The 13,261-nt window shown below is 55.5% G+C and overlaps 1 protein-coding gene across 3 annotated transcripts in view; it reads left to right on the top strand.

Annotated features, from left to right (window-relative positions):
* SLC12A5 (solute carrier family 12 member 5) overlaps positions 1-13,261 on the top strand; it is an 89,488-nt gene that overhangs the window by 25,113 nt on the left and 51,114 nt on the right. Inside the window, exon 1 of one of the 3 annotated variants that reach the window (XM_033153932.1) lies at positions 1,336-1,745. The exons of 1 other annotated variant lie outside the window; for it this stretch is intronic. In XM_033153932.1, coding sequence (XP_033009823.1) covers positions 1,694-1,745 — 52 coding nt within the window. In that variant the 5' untranslated portion in view covers positions 1,336-1,693. Of the gene's footprint in view, positions 1-1,335; positions 1,746-13,261 lie in introns of those variants that run through there. One more of the 3 variants, XM_033153931.1, reaches the window with a different exon arrangement.

Here is a 13,261-nt window from a genome sequence, read left to right on the forward strand (position 1 = left end):
TGTGTACACACACAGGCTGGGAGCCTCAATGGTGCCCCTTTGGAGGTTTTACTCAGGGCAAAAACCTCCCCCCCCCCCAGCCATGGCACTGATCCTGGGGGAGGTTTTTTTTTTTTAATGGCAACGTGCTTCACTTTACTCTGGTTTGCATGGAATTGCACTTGCCATTTCACTGCCCATTCGCTCCGTTTGAGGAGGTCCTTTTGGAGCTCCTCCCAATCCCGTTTTTGTTGTTGTGATCCTGAACAATTTAGTGCCATTGGCAAACTTGGCCCCCTCGCCGCCCAGGCCTAACTCTAGATCATTCACCAGCAAGTTAAAGAGCATGGTTAAAAATACCCAATAGTTGGATCTTGCTCCCGCAGGAGGCAGTGGCAGTCACAAAACCTAGGTGGGCAAATTCATGGAGAAATGGAGGGCTGGCTCCTAGCTACTCTGGCTCTGCCCTGCCCTCCACAGCTGGAGACAGCAATACGCCTGGACCCCAGATGCTGGGAACCAAAGGAGGGGAGAGGGTTCTGTCCCTTGGATGATCCTGCTTGGGTGTTTCCTACAACCAGCATCTGCTGGGCCACTGTGAGAACAGGATGCTGGGCTACAGGGGCCCCTGGCCTGATCCAGCAGGCTTTTCTGGTGTTCTTATGAATGATGTGCCGCCTTTGGGGCTCAGTCCCCATCAAGGTCCAGGCAGGAGAGAGCAGAGTGACCTGGGCGTCGTGGGCTGTGGCACAGCTGGCAGCGAGTCCCACAAGCCACCTCCTCCCTCTGCTTTTCTTCCCAGCGGCTTATGAGGAACCCTCTCCAGGGCTCCTTACAGTGTGACCCATCACCACCCAGGGCTTTGTGATGGGAAGGGGGGCATTCTTGACTGGCAACCATGAGGTTGGTTCTGGGGCCATCTCCTTCCCACCAAGGCGAGGGTGGCTAGGAGTATCAGCTTGGTCTGGGGCGAACTATACGTTAGGCATTCTACCTTCTCATTCTCTTGAGGAATGATTTGGGGCACGAGGGAGTGCCCCAGCCAGGCCTGTGTGAGTGGGTGGCTGGCTCCCCTGAAGCCCCTTCCACTTCTAGGCCCTTCTCGCTTTGCACCGTGACCTGCGGTTCAAACTGCTTGCCTGCATTCCCACGAGCCAAATGTCTTGCGAACCAGGGGTTGTCGCTGCCCCATCTCTTAGGAAAGGCGGACACGTGCGCTTCGCTGAGGGGGGGGGGTACAGTTGGGTAAACAGTACCTTCCTTCCCCCCCAAAAACTTATCTCCGGTGCTGGGTTTCTGATGCGGGGGTGGGGGGTGGGGGAGCAGAGGAGGAGGCAGCATCCGCGCAGGCGGATTGCGCGGGGGGGAGCCGCAGTGCCAGCCCCCGAGATGCCCTAATTCCTCCGCCGCCGACTCAGATCTGCGCTGCCCTCGGAGGTGGCGAGCAGTTCGGCGGACGCTCCTCGCCCCTCCTCTCCCAGCTCGCTTACACCTCGACGCCCCCCCGCCTCAGCTCATCCACCGCCCCCCCTCCGCTCGCCCGCCTGACGGAGAAGATGCCTTTTGAATACACGATGAACTGAAAGGGGGCTGAGCGGCAGCGGCGGCGGCGGCGGAGAAGGGGAAGGCTCTGCTCCGCACTGCAGCGGCGCGCGAGGCAGGCGAGGGGAGCCGAGGCAAGCGAGGCTCGGACGAGGCAGCCCCGGCGGGCGCCATGCTGAACAACCTGACGGACTGCGAGGACGGCGACGGGGGCGCCAGCCAAGGTAAGGGGCCACCGGGGGGACTTTTCAAGCCTGGAGGCAGCCCTCGGGGGCTTCGCCTCGGCGGGGTCCCGCTTCGGGGCAGGGCCGGCAGGCAGGGTCGCGCGCCCCTTCTCGAGCGCTGCCTGCGCCAGGTAACGGCGGCTCTTTTGCTCGCCGGGCCCGGGAGCCGGAGCCGCGCGCAGGAATGCGCCGCCGCCGCCGCTGTCCAGGGTGCTGGAATGCGGGAGCCGTCCAGCCTGGCCGAGCGCCGCGGTCCGCCAACCCTCCGACAGTGTGCGTGTGTGCTGGGGGGGGGGGGGAGATGGCAACTCTCTCGGGAGACATTTTGGTGAGGTGCGAAGCAGGCAGCGGGGGGCAGCCGGAGGTCCGTGGGGGGGGGCAAGTCTTGTCTCTCTCCGAAGGCATCTTTCCCACCCCCCACCCGAGGCTCCCGCTTCCACATGCAACGCCTGGGCACCCCGGGACAGCCTCGGCTTGGCTTGGCTGGCCTGGCCAGAGCCCCAGCGAGCGAGCTCCTACCCGGGGCCGGGCACCAGGAGGAGACCCTCGGCAAAGTGTCCCGCCGCCTCACCCACCTCCCGCCTCTGTCCGTGGTGCTGAAGTTTCCCTGCGGGCTGCTGGGGACTCGCTCTTGCGCAAGGGACGCGACTATGGGGGAAGGAGGGAGAGGGGAGCAGCGCCCCCACTTCGCAGGCCTGAGCCGCGGGGGGGGGGGCTTGGTTTTGCCTGCCTGGAGCCTGCGCCGCTGTAGACCCCGAGGATGCTGGGGCTGCGTTGTTCGCGGGTGGGGGCTGTTTATTCCCTGCCTGCTGCTTTGGTGACGGCTCCGGTACTGCAGGCTCAATGCAGCGCCAGCACAGACGCACCACTTTCGAAGCAGAGCGTTTGGACCATGCCCCCCTGCTGCGCACCCCTCCTCCCACGACCCCCTGTGCCCACCCTCTGGCTCTGGCACTGTTAGTGGCCTCACACCGATCCCAGGGTGCCCCAAGTTATTAGATGGGGTGTTTGGGGCTGTTTTTTTTTTTTTTGTTGCTTGCAAACCAGGAAGCTGGTGAGGTTGAGAGTGAGATGAAGACGCAGCTTCCTGCCCATTGGCAGAGCCTGGGCACAGTGCGGAGTTATGGTCTGCAGGTATCTGCATGGGAGTGTGCCAGGATGGCATAAGCCAAAGCCAATACCAGCTGACTGGCGGGGTGGGGGGTGGGGGGTGGGAGAGCCTCCATTCCTCTGTCCCACTTTCCTTCTTGCAATCAGGTTCTGAGCACTGCCTCCCTCTGCCCCCCCTCCCACTCTGTTCTGCAACCTGCCCCCCATCCCTCAAGGAGTGGAAGGTGCTGGCTGCAGTGTAGGGCTGGCTGCAGCAGGGGTTAGGGGGCAGAGACTGCTGCAGGAGCCTGGCAGCTGCTGCTGCGTGGCATGTCTGTGTGTCAGGGAGGGGGAAGGTTAAAATGCAGACGCCTCCTTGCCTGTCACTGTTCATTTAGACTGGCTGTGGCTTGATGCTGTTGCTGGTGTGCAGACCTCCCATTTCAAGGGCAGCTTTGAGAGGCTGGCACAGCCACCCTGAGAGACCCTGTTTTGGCCACATTTCAGAGCCAGGCCGGCGTCGCCACTCTTGACCAAGTGGGTGCTTGCTTTGGAGGAGGCTGCGCAAGGGGCCTGCCCCACATATGGGCCGGCCTCCAGCCGCTGTGCGCCAACGAAGGGCTCGCTGCAGGACCCTTTCCATAGTGACACCCGGGGCTGATCCCAGCGCTGTGTTCTAGCACTTGACCCAGCACAGTCTAAATGGCAAAGCGTAATGACTTTCCCAGAAGGCGCCTGGTGGCTGTCAGCTGTTGGCAAGTTGGAAGCCCTGTGCATGACAGTTCCCTTGTGCAAGGTGGAGGAGGGGAACCAGAGAAGTTGTGCCCACAGTTGCTGTTTGCAGTGCAGGCCAGTGGGGATCCCTGCATGATTTGAACTCTGAATCCAGCAGCAAAAGGCCTAGCAAAGATAACGGATACCCAGAGCCAGCTTACAGGGTGTGTGCTTGTGTGTTTGTAGGAGTGCTGCTGAAGCAGTGTGCACTTCACGAACTGTGCCCCCAGCATCCTTCGCAGCTTTGCAGTGGAGCTTGGGGCACATCTCTTGGGTCCTGCAAAGGTCTGCCCCTCCCCACCACCACATCCTTACAAAGGAATGTAGGGGTCATGGTAGCAAGGGGGCCCCAGATATGCAGGTGGCAGCAGCATCCTCAGCACTTTGCGCTGTACCTACAGTGGGAAAGGGAAGAGAAATAACGGATGAGTCTAAACTATGGAGACAGCAGTAATAATCAACCTTATGAGGCTCTTGTCAGGATCACAGCAAAGAGAAAGTGAGAGAACCACACTGGACACCCTTGAAATGCAATCACTATATAGGCTGCTGCTATTGAGGGGCGCCTCCTTCTTGAGAATTGGGGGGGGGGAGCTGGTGGGGAAACTCCTGTGAGCCTTTAGCCCATGACACCACCTCTCCCACTCCTGCAGGGAGGGATCAGTGGGAAGTGGGCCTGGGGCCACTGGGGGAGAGGGTGTTGCGCCAAACAGCTTGCTGAGCTTCAGGTGGAGGTGTGGCTTGGTGAGAGTGCTTATCTGCAAAGGGGGCCTTGAGCCTCTCATTCTGTTCTTCACGTGGTCAAGAGGCACCCCTTGTAGAGGACAGGGGCCCTGGGGACACAGGCCTGCTTTAGGAGGGAGCAGAGAACTTCCTATGAGCCTTTGGCTGGCTGGTGGGGTGAATGGACAAAGGAGAAATGCCTCCGTGGGCAGAAGAGGCTGTGGGCTTTTGGGGGTGGTGGTACTGAGGCAGCACTCAGCTAAAACACTCGTGGGCGACAGATGACTGATGTGGAGCTTGCAGTCGGAGCCAGAGCTCCGCTCTTCACATCCCTCCAACATTGTGCATCTCCTTGGGGGTTCTGAAAGGATGCAGTGAGCAGATTTTCAGAATGAACAAATGAATTAAAAGGGCCACCAGAAAGCCACAGCCAGGCAGCCCCCCTACGCACTTTGCAAAGTAGTTCATCCCCCCCCCCCATCTTCCTCAGTAGCTACCTTTTTGTGCTGAGCCTCCTGTTCCGGGGGGGGGGCATGCAGGTTCAGTTGCAGTTAAGAGCCCAGTCCATCCAGCAGGAGCCCCCAGCACCAGTCCCCCCAGTATCCGCCACATGGTCTCATGGGGAGTTCTGGGCTCAGGGCCAACACTGCCAGGGACCTGCCGCTTGGGCCCATCACTCACCAGCAGGCAAGGCTCAACTGGGTGCCTTGCTACGCTTCCCAGGAGGTGGACTGTGCCCCCAATGGGAGGCCAGAAACTGACTACCCTCAACTGGCAGAAAGGCAGTTTGGTCCACAATTCCAAGCCCAGCCTGGCTAGCTCTTGGAAGTGGGAGGCAAAGCCTTTTCCTAGGGCCTAAACACTAGGAATAATGTTTCTGATGTTAAGAACCTTCCAACCGTGGAACAGACGACCCAGGAAGATGGTGGACTCTCCTTCATTGGAGGTTTTAAGGTGGGTGGTCATTCACCAGGGATTCTCCAGCTGTGATTCCTGCATTGCAGGGGGTTTGACTAGATGACCCCCGGGAATCCCTTCCAGTTCTAATATTGATGCATGGTTCTGAGCAGCAGCATTTTGCAAAGTGCACGAGGGAATGAGATATGGAATGAAATGCAGGGTGTCCCACTCCTTGTGCAGGTGGGGAGGAGGGAGGCTTCATGGGGCCTGGCAGGGAGCTGGGGGGGGGGCATGGGGGTGGAATGAGGAGCCTGCTGGGGACTTTGCTGGCTGCTGGCAGGAAGCAAAGAGTGTGGATGGTTCCTCCTGCAGCCTCTCTCTCCAGAAGCCTCCCTTTTGCTTCTCTTCCAAGTCACAGAAGGAAGACAAGGGGGTGGCCAGTGTGGAGGAAGTGAAAGTCCTCTGGCTGACCAGGAGAGGAGGGGGGCTGGGGCTTTTGTGGGCCTTTTCCCCATCTGCTAGCATGAAATCTAATGGGTGACACCAGCAGGATGCTTCCAGGCTTCGCCCCATGGGACCACTCTGCCCTGGCCACTCAAAGGGCCACGTGTTCCAGCCTCCTTGCTGGGGCATAGGCCAATAACCCTCCACCATCTAGACCGGCTTGTATTTGGGCAAGGCTGAACCAGGCTGGCCAGGAGTTGGGGAGGGTGGCCAGGGCATGCTGGGCATTTCATTGGTATTGAAACCCAACACCGTGAAAGGGCCCCCCTGCCCCCCCGGATGATAGTCCAATGAACAGGGGCAACGTGACTTTTAAAAGCGGGGTTCACCTTAACTTTAGGTGCTGCTACTCAATCACCCCAGTTGTGACCTGCTGGGCTTTTGCATGTGCTGGTTTGAAGTCTTTTTTGGTTGCTCTGGGCAAAATAAAGGGACTAACAAATTCAAGAAATTATGTTAAACAACAACAACAACAACAACAACAACAACAACAACAACAACAACAACAACAACAACAACAACAACATAAGGACATCAGAAGAACCTGATGGGGTCAGGCCAAACGGGGCCCCTCCAGTCCAGCCTCCTGTTCTCGAAGGGGCCGAGCAGGTGCCCATGGGAACCCGCAAGCAGCTCTCTCCTCCTGCGGTTGCCAGCAATGGGTGTTCAGAAGCATTTCCTGCCTCCAACTGTGGAGGCAGAGCACAGCCATCCTGGCTAGTGTCCATTGATCGCCCTCCACTCCTCTGCCATCTTTTCTAATCTTGTTTTATACGTGGAAAGTCTCCCGTTGGCCAATCTGGGAGCACCAGCACCTCCCACCCCTCCCTCTCACTTGCCCCTCCAAGGCGTTTTGCCACCTGAGGCCAGGGAGACGATGGCCTCCCTGCCCAGGAATGAAGTCAGCAGGCGGGCTGAATGGGGGCCAGGGGGTTCTGCACCCCAATTGCTGCTGCTGCCTGCCTCTTATCCGAGGACACCTGAGGCTGCTGCCTCACTGTGCCTAATGGTGCAGCCGGGCCTTGTATGCTTCATTTAACCCACCCCTGCCAAAAAGATTTGGGAGACCAGACCATTGGGGGGGGGGGAGGGAGCAGAAGCCTCTTGTTGCTGCCTCCCTGTGCAACTTCCTGTCTCCCTCCCTCCCTGCGTTGGCCAGAGGATTATCTGATCTTCGCACTGGGGCTGTTGTTTCCCTGCCAGCGATCCAGCCGCCAGCCTTGCCAGCCACCGCAGAAAATTAAAAGGCCGGTTCATGTTGAGTGATCCCTGGGGAGGGTGGGAGGGAGGCAGGCAGCACTGAGCATGAATCAAAGAGACGGCGCGCTTGCTTGCTTGCTTGCTGAGGAGGAGGAGGAGGAGGAGGGCTGGCTCTGCTGTGGCCTCTCCACAGTCACCTGGGTGTAACGCTTTCCCCTATGGAAACACACTCCTGCCCCATGGGGGCCCCTCCACCTGGACCCCTTCTTTCCCCATCACACACAGCCCTTGCTCTGAGCCACCTCTGACCCCCCCATGGCAGAATGTGGGATCCCCACATGCATCTTTACAGGGTCCCAGGCTGCCCAAATCCACACGCCCCACAACCCCAGCATTTGGGAGAAAGGTTTGTGTTTTCAGGAAGCTGCTGCAGCTGCTCATTTTCTCCCCTGCCCCCCCTTGCCCTCTAGACCACTTGACTGGAAGGTCTCACCCCAGGCTGGGAGATAAAGTGTCTGGCTACCCAGGAGAAGGACCCGAGGGCCCCTAAGCATGCTGAAGCCCAATCCTGCGTGCCACCCCCTACCCCGTGCCCCACTGCTAGGCTCCTGCCTCTGCCCCCTGGCCCAGTCCTCACAGATAAGGGGCCTTTCTGCTCCCCTCCAATGGGCTCCCCCCCCTCCGCTGCCGCCATCCCTGCGGATCACAAGCAGTGTGCGGTGCCGGGATGTTGGAGAAAGCGTCAGCCCCTCTGCGGCAAAATGCTCTCCGGACGGAGCCAGAAGCCATCCATCACTCGGGACCCCACTGCGAATGGCGCTTAACTCCTTACGGCCCGGAAATGCATTGGGGGCTCTCGGAGCCTGACCCAGAGGCCCCACATCCCAATCTGCGTCCCCTTCATGCCCCAAACTCCCTTTATGGGAAGATCAATGCTCTGTGGAGAGGATGCCCGGCTTGTCTCCTCCTCCATAGCCCTGCTCCACAGTTATGCGGCGTTTATGTGTGGACAAGGGCTGGGGGAGGCCCAGTGTGCTGGAAGCCCCCACCTGGGGAGAAAGCAGGGCCCCTCCAGGCACCCATGGCCATGGGGGGGGCAAACTGATTGGCAGGGGGAATGTGAAGGCGCCAGGGCATGTGTGGGCACGCACTTGGGGGCAGAGGTGGTGAGCAGGATCCATTCAGCTGCCCAAGCAACCCCAGGGAGACCTACTCCATGGAACCTGGTCTCCAAGCCCCTCCAGGCAGTGTGTGATTCATCCAAGGAACCAGAAGAGACAAATCCAAGGAGGAGGAGAGGCCTGTCGATGGCTCCCAGCCACAGTGGCTGTGCTCTGCCTCCACACTTGGAAGCAGCTTCTGAACGCCACTGCTGGAAACTGCAGGAGGGGAGAGCTGCTCTCGTGCTTGGGTCACCTGCTTGGCTACCATGAGAGCAGGATGCTGCACTAGAGGAGCCCAAAGGCTGTTCTGATGTTCCTGTGCTCCTAGTGCAGCTTGCTCTTTTCTGGGCTCTGGATCCATTTCAGGCAGAGTTGCAGTGCTGCCTGTCTCTCCCAGAGCAGAGATGACAAGTGTGGGGGAGGGCCTTCAGAAAGACAGTTTGGGAACAGGGTGTGTGTGTGTGTGTGTGTGTGTGTGTGTGTGTGTGTGTAAAACAGTAGGTGCTCAGGAACAGGGGGAAGGAATGTGCTCCCTTGCACTGAATTTAGCAGCTTGCCTTGCATGCAGCCTCGAGAATCCCACCCTCTGTTTCGAAAGGGCACCAAGCTACTCACTCCTTGTGACTGCCAAAGTGGGAAAGGTGTTACTGTCTCCTTGAGCACCCCCCACCCTGCACCCGGCCCCCAGTTGAAGGAGCTGCATAACCCACACTCCACAGGATGGTGAAATAAGAGTCACCAGGAATGCAGAGCCAAAGGGAGCCAGAAACAGGGCCCAACCGGGACAAGGGAAGAGTGCAAGGCCTGGCACGGCAACAGCCAGCAATCCTCTTAAGATGCCTGCCCATTTCCCTGTTATGCGTAAGATTTTTTAGAATGATCTCAGCTTCTGAAGCTTGCGTGCCTAGACCCTTCCTGGCTGCCAAGGCGAGGCCTTGGGCGCACTTTCCAGGAGGCCGTGGGGGCAGTGTGAGTGGTGCATCTCCCTCACTAGCCGGCCTGGAGAAGGAGGAGCTGGACGCTTCTGAGAAGCAGAATGGGGCCCAAAGCAGAGATGGGCTTGAGCAGAGATAGAGCTTGGTTTCCTTTTCCCACGGAGGGGGAGCAGGCAGCCTTCAGCAGCGGTGGCAAGAGGAGGGGAGACCAAGTCCCAGACACCACAGTTGAGCTGTGGGTTTCATTGAGGATTGCAGGACTGATGTCGCCGCATGCCACTTTTAAACAGCCCGTCTCTGTGAAGAGGGACTGGTCAGTAAGCCCCTCTGGGAATCGTAGCTCTGTGAGGCGGGCAGAGGGAGATGGGGCCACCTCACAGCTCTCAGCACCCTTGGCAAACTCCAACTCCCAGGATTCCTTGAGGGAAGCCATGGCCTTTTTATGATGCTGCTGCTTTAAGTGCCTAGTGGAGGTGGGGCCTCAGGCGTCCTGCACCCCCCCCCCCCCCAGTCTTCTGCCTCCGCCAGGGGGGTGGCATCAACCACTTTCCCCTCGTGCTTGACTGGTGTCCTCCAAAGCAGGTTTCCTCCTCCCCACTGAGGACAGGATAGGAAGCAGCAGCTTCAACCTCAGGCAGGTAGATTTAGGGTCGATGCTGGAAAGAGCAGGCCAGCTCACTGCCAGAACAAGATGCCTGCAGCAATTTGTCCAGCATTCTCCCTGCGTGGAATTTTTAAAGGAAAGGGATCCTAGGAGCACCTTGCCTAGAAGAAATCCTACTCTAGGGCAAGCAGTTTGGGGGGGATTTGATTTTTCACATTTCACAGAATCCCGAATCGTAGAACCGTAGAGTTGGACGGAGTCACAAGGGTCACCTAGTCCAGCCCCCTGCAATGCATCTGCAGGATGCCGGGTTGGGGGCAGACTGGAGTAGATGTTCCCTGGGGGGGGGGGTCTCTTGTGTGACCGTTTTCAGCTGTGGGTCAACAGAATTCAAGCACCTTTTGATTATTCTTGTAGAACTGGGATGGGCTGGGGGGGCTGGCATCCGCTAAGGACGCACTGGGGCGTTCTCCTCTCCACCGTGTGCTCCCCCATATTGGGTCTGGGGAGACAGAACAGCACGAGGCTTAGCACTACGTTGAAGTCTTCCCAGTAGGGCTACTTAACTTCCATTCAGGTGAACTCGCCTGCATTTCCAGGGCTTGGTGTGTGTGTTGGGGGGGGGGGCGTTCCTCAGGGCACAAGGGCTGCTGGTTTTATGGCTCTGGAGCCAGTAAGGGTCCTGCAGGTGTCTGAGCCCCACTGGATGGGCTGCCCCCACTTATTTGACTAAGAATGTAAGAACGTCTAAGGAACCTGTTGGATCAGTCAATGGTCCATCCAGCCCAGCATCCTGTTCTCAGCAGGACCTGAGCGCGAGAGCAACTCCCCCCTCCTGTGTTTTCCAGCAGCTGGCATTCAGAAGCACCGCAGAGCCAACAAGGCGCCACAGACAGCCCTCTCGTCCTCCATGCATTTGTACAATACTCTTCTAAAGCCACCCAAGTTGGTGGCTACCATTGCCTCCTGTGGGAGGGAGTTCCACAGATTAACCGTGAGCTAGAGGCTGAGCTGGCATGTGGCTTTGCCTGGGTTGGGGGAACATTGGCATGGCATGCTGGTTGGATGGATGTGCTCTTAGAGAACTGTAGAAGTGGCAGGGACACCAAGGGTCATCTAGTTGATCTTGTCGTGACCACATGGACACCTTCCCCTCCTCCCCAAATGGGCAGGGACGAATGCAGCTTCCATGGCTGGGCTTTGAGTTTCAGAGCTGAGTTGCCAGAAGGTGGTGACAGTCCAAGCTTTTAACTGAACAATGCTATTCTTTTTCTCTGAGTTGGGCTATAGCACCACACGAATAAATAACCCAGCAGACACGTCCTCATCCAGGGAACATCCAAGGCCATCTGGCCTCCATCAAAATTATCTCAAAAAGGCACTCGTCACTAGTTTGTCCCAGATTAGTGCCCTTTAAAGAAATTTGACAAATTACAGCTAAACTGGCAAAACAGGAGAGGTTAGTGGTGTTGGAGTAAGGAGGAGGGACACCTGAAGAGCTCCCCTGACCCTAGAACTGCCGCAGCCTGTGATTTCGGGGTGTGAGGCTTCCTCTGCTGCTGCCTTTGGGGTGATAGGCTATTGCTATAAACATTTCCTAACACAAGAGTGCTGCTGAATTGTCCCAGTGGCCAATATAGTCACAGAATCTAGTCCAGCCCCCTGCAATGCAGGAATCTCAGCTAAAGCATCATGGACAGATGGCCAGCCAACTTCTGCTTAAAATCACCCAAGGAAGGAGAGTCCATGACCTTCCACGGGAGTTTGCTCCACTGTCAAACGGCTCTTTCAGTCAGAAAGTTCTTGCTAGTCTTTGGTCACAATCTTCTTTTTCACAACTTCAATCTATTTCTTCGGGTCCTACCCTCCGGAGCAGCACAAAACAGGCTTGCTCCATCTTCCACGTGATGTGAAGATGGCCCTCCTATCTCCTCCCAGTCTCCTCTTATTCAGCATCCTGTTCTCTTTTATATATATATATATATATATAAATATATATATATATATAAATTTTTTGTTGTTGTTGTTGTTCAGTCGTTCAGTCGTGTCCGACTCTTCATGACCCCATGGACCAGAGCACGCCAGGCATGCCGATCCTTCACTGCCTCTCGCAGTTTGGCCAAACTCATGTTAGTAGCTTCGAGAACACTGTCCAACCATCTCATCCTCTGTCGTCCCCTTCTCCTTGTGCCCTCCATCTTTCCCAACATCAGGGTCTTTTCTAGGGATTCTTCTCTTCTCATGAGGTGGCCAAAGTACTGGAGCCTCAACTTCAGGATCTGTCCTTCTAGTGAGCACTCAGGGCCGATTTCTTTGAGAATGGATAGGTTTGATCTTCTTGCAGTCCATGGAACTCTCAAGAGTCTCCTCCAGCACCATAACGAATAAAACGAATATATATATATATATATATATATATATATATATATATATATATATATATATATGTATGTTTTTATTCGTTTTTCCAAATATACAAACAAAAAAGACAAACAAAACACACACGATTCTTACTTCACTTCCACTTTTTCCATAAACATCGTTGGGTGGGCTTCCCCCAATCTCCCCTTTCTGGTTTTCATTGTCAATCCTCCTTAAGCAGTTTCCACATCCATTAATTTATCACATGTTTTCCTTTATATACTAATTAATATCATTTTTACTCTATATTCTGCTAGGAACCTCTAAATACTTCTCTAAAATTTCAGCAATATCAAACATTACAATATTTCTTCAGATAAACTTTAAATTTATTCCAATCTTCCTGCACTGTTTCCTCCCTCTGGTCACGCAGTCTCGCTGTCATCTCGGCAAGTTCCATAAAGTCTATCATTTTCAGTTGCCAGTCTTCCACCCTTGCTACTTCCTGGTTCTTCCAGTTCTTTGCAGTTAGTAGTCTAGCTGCTGTCGTGGCATACAAAAAAGAAAATACTGTCCTTTTGGGGGATTTCATCCCCTATAATTCCCAAAAGGAAGGCTTCTGGTTTCTTTAAGAAGGTGTCTTTTAACACCTTTTTCATTTCATTATAAATCCTTTCCCAGAAGTCCTTTATTTTGGGGCATGTCCACCACATATGGAAAAAGGTTCCTTCTTTCTCTTTACATTTCCAACACTTATTATCTGATGTATGATATATTTTAGCAAGTTTAACCGGGGTTAAATACCACCTGTAATCATTTTCATCATATTTTCTTTCAAAGTAGTACATGCAGTAAATTTTATACCTTTCTTCCACAACCTTTCCCAATCATCCAACATGATATTATGCCCCAGCATCCTGTTCTCACAGTGGAAACCCGCAAGCAGAGCCCAAGCACAGGCAAGTGGCATTCAGAAGTGTTGGTGCCTCTGACTGTGGAGGCAGAGCAGAGCCATTGACAGACTTATGTGATAGATTTATTGTGATAGATTTATCTTTAGGCTCCAGGGGAAAACATTCCTCTTCAACCAGACCTTTAGCTGATTGACATCTGAGGCCCTTTTAAATGTGTTGTGGGAGGGGGGGTCATGGGTTTGTTTCTGTTCCTATTTTTATTGTGTTTTTTTGTGTTTTTATTGTAATTTTATGTTGTGCCCTGCCCTGAGATCTACGGGTATAGGGTGGCATACTTATTGATTTCAAT

This window comes from Lacerta agilis, chromosome 6 (assembly GCF_009819535.1).
Source record: "Lacerta agilis isolate rLacAgi1 chromosome 6, rLacAgi1.pri, whole genome shotgun sequence".
Classification (NCBI taxonomy): Eukaryota; Metazoa; Chordata; class Lepidosauria; order Squamata; family Lacertidae; genus Lacerta; species Lacerta agilis.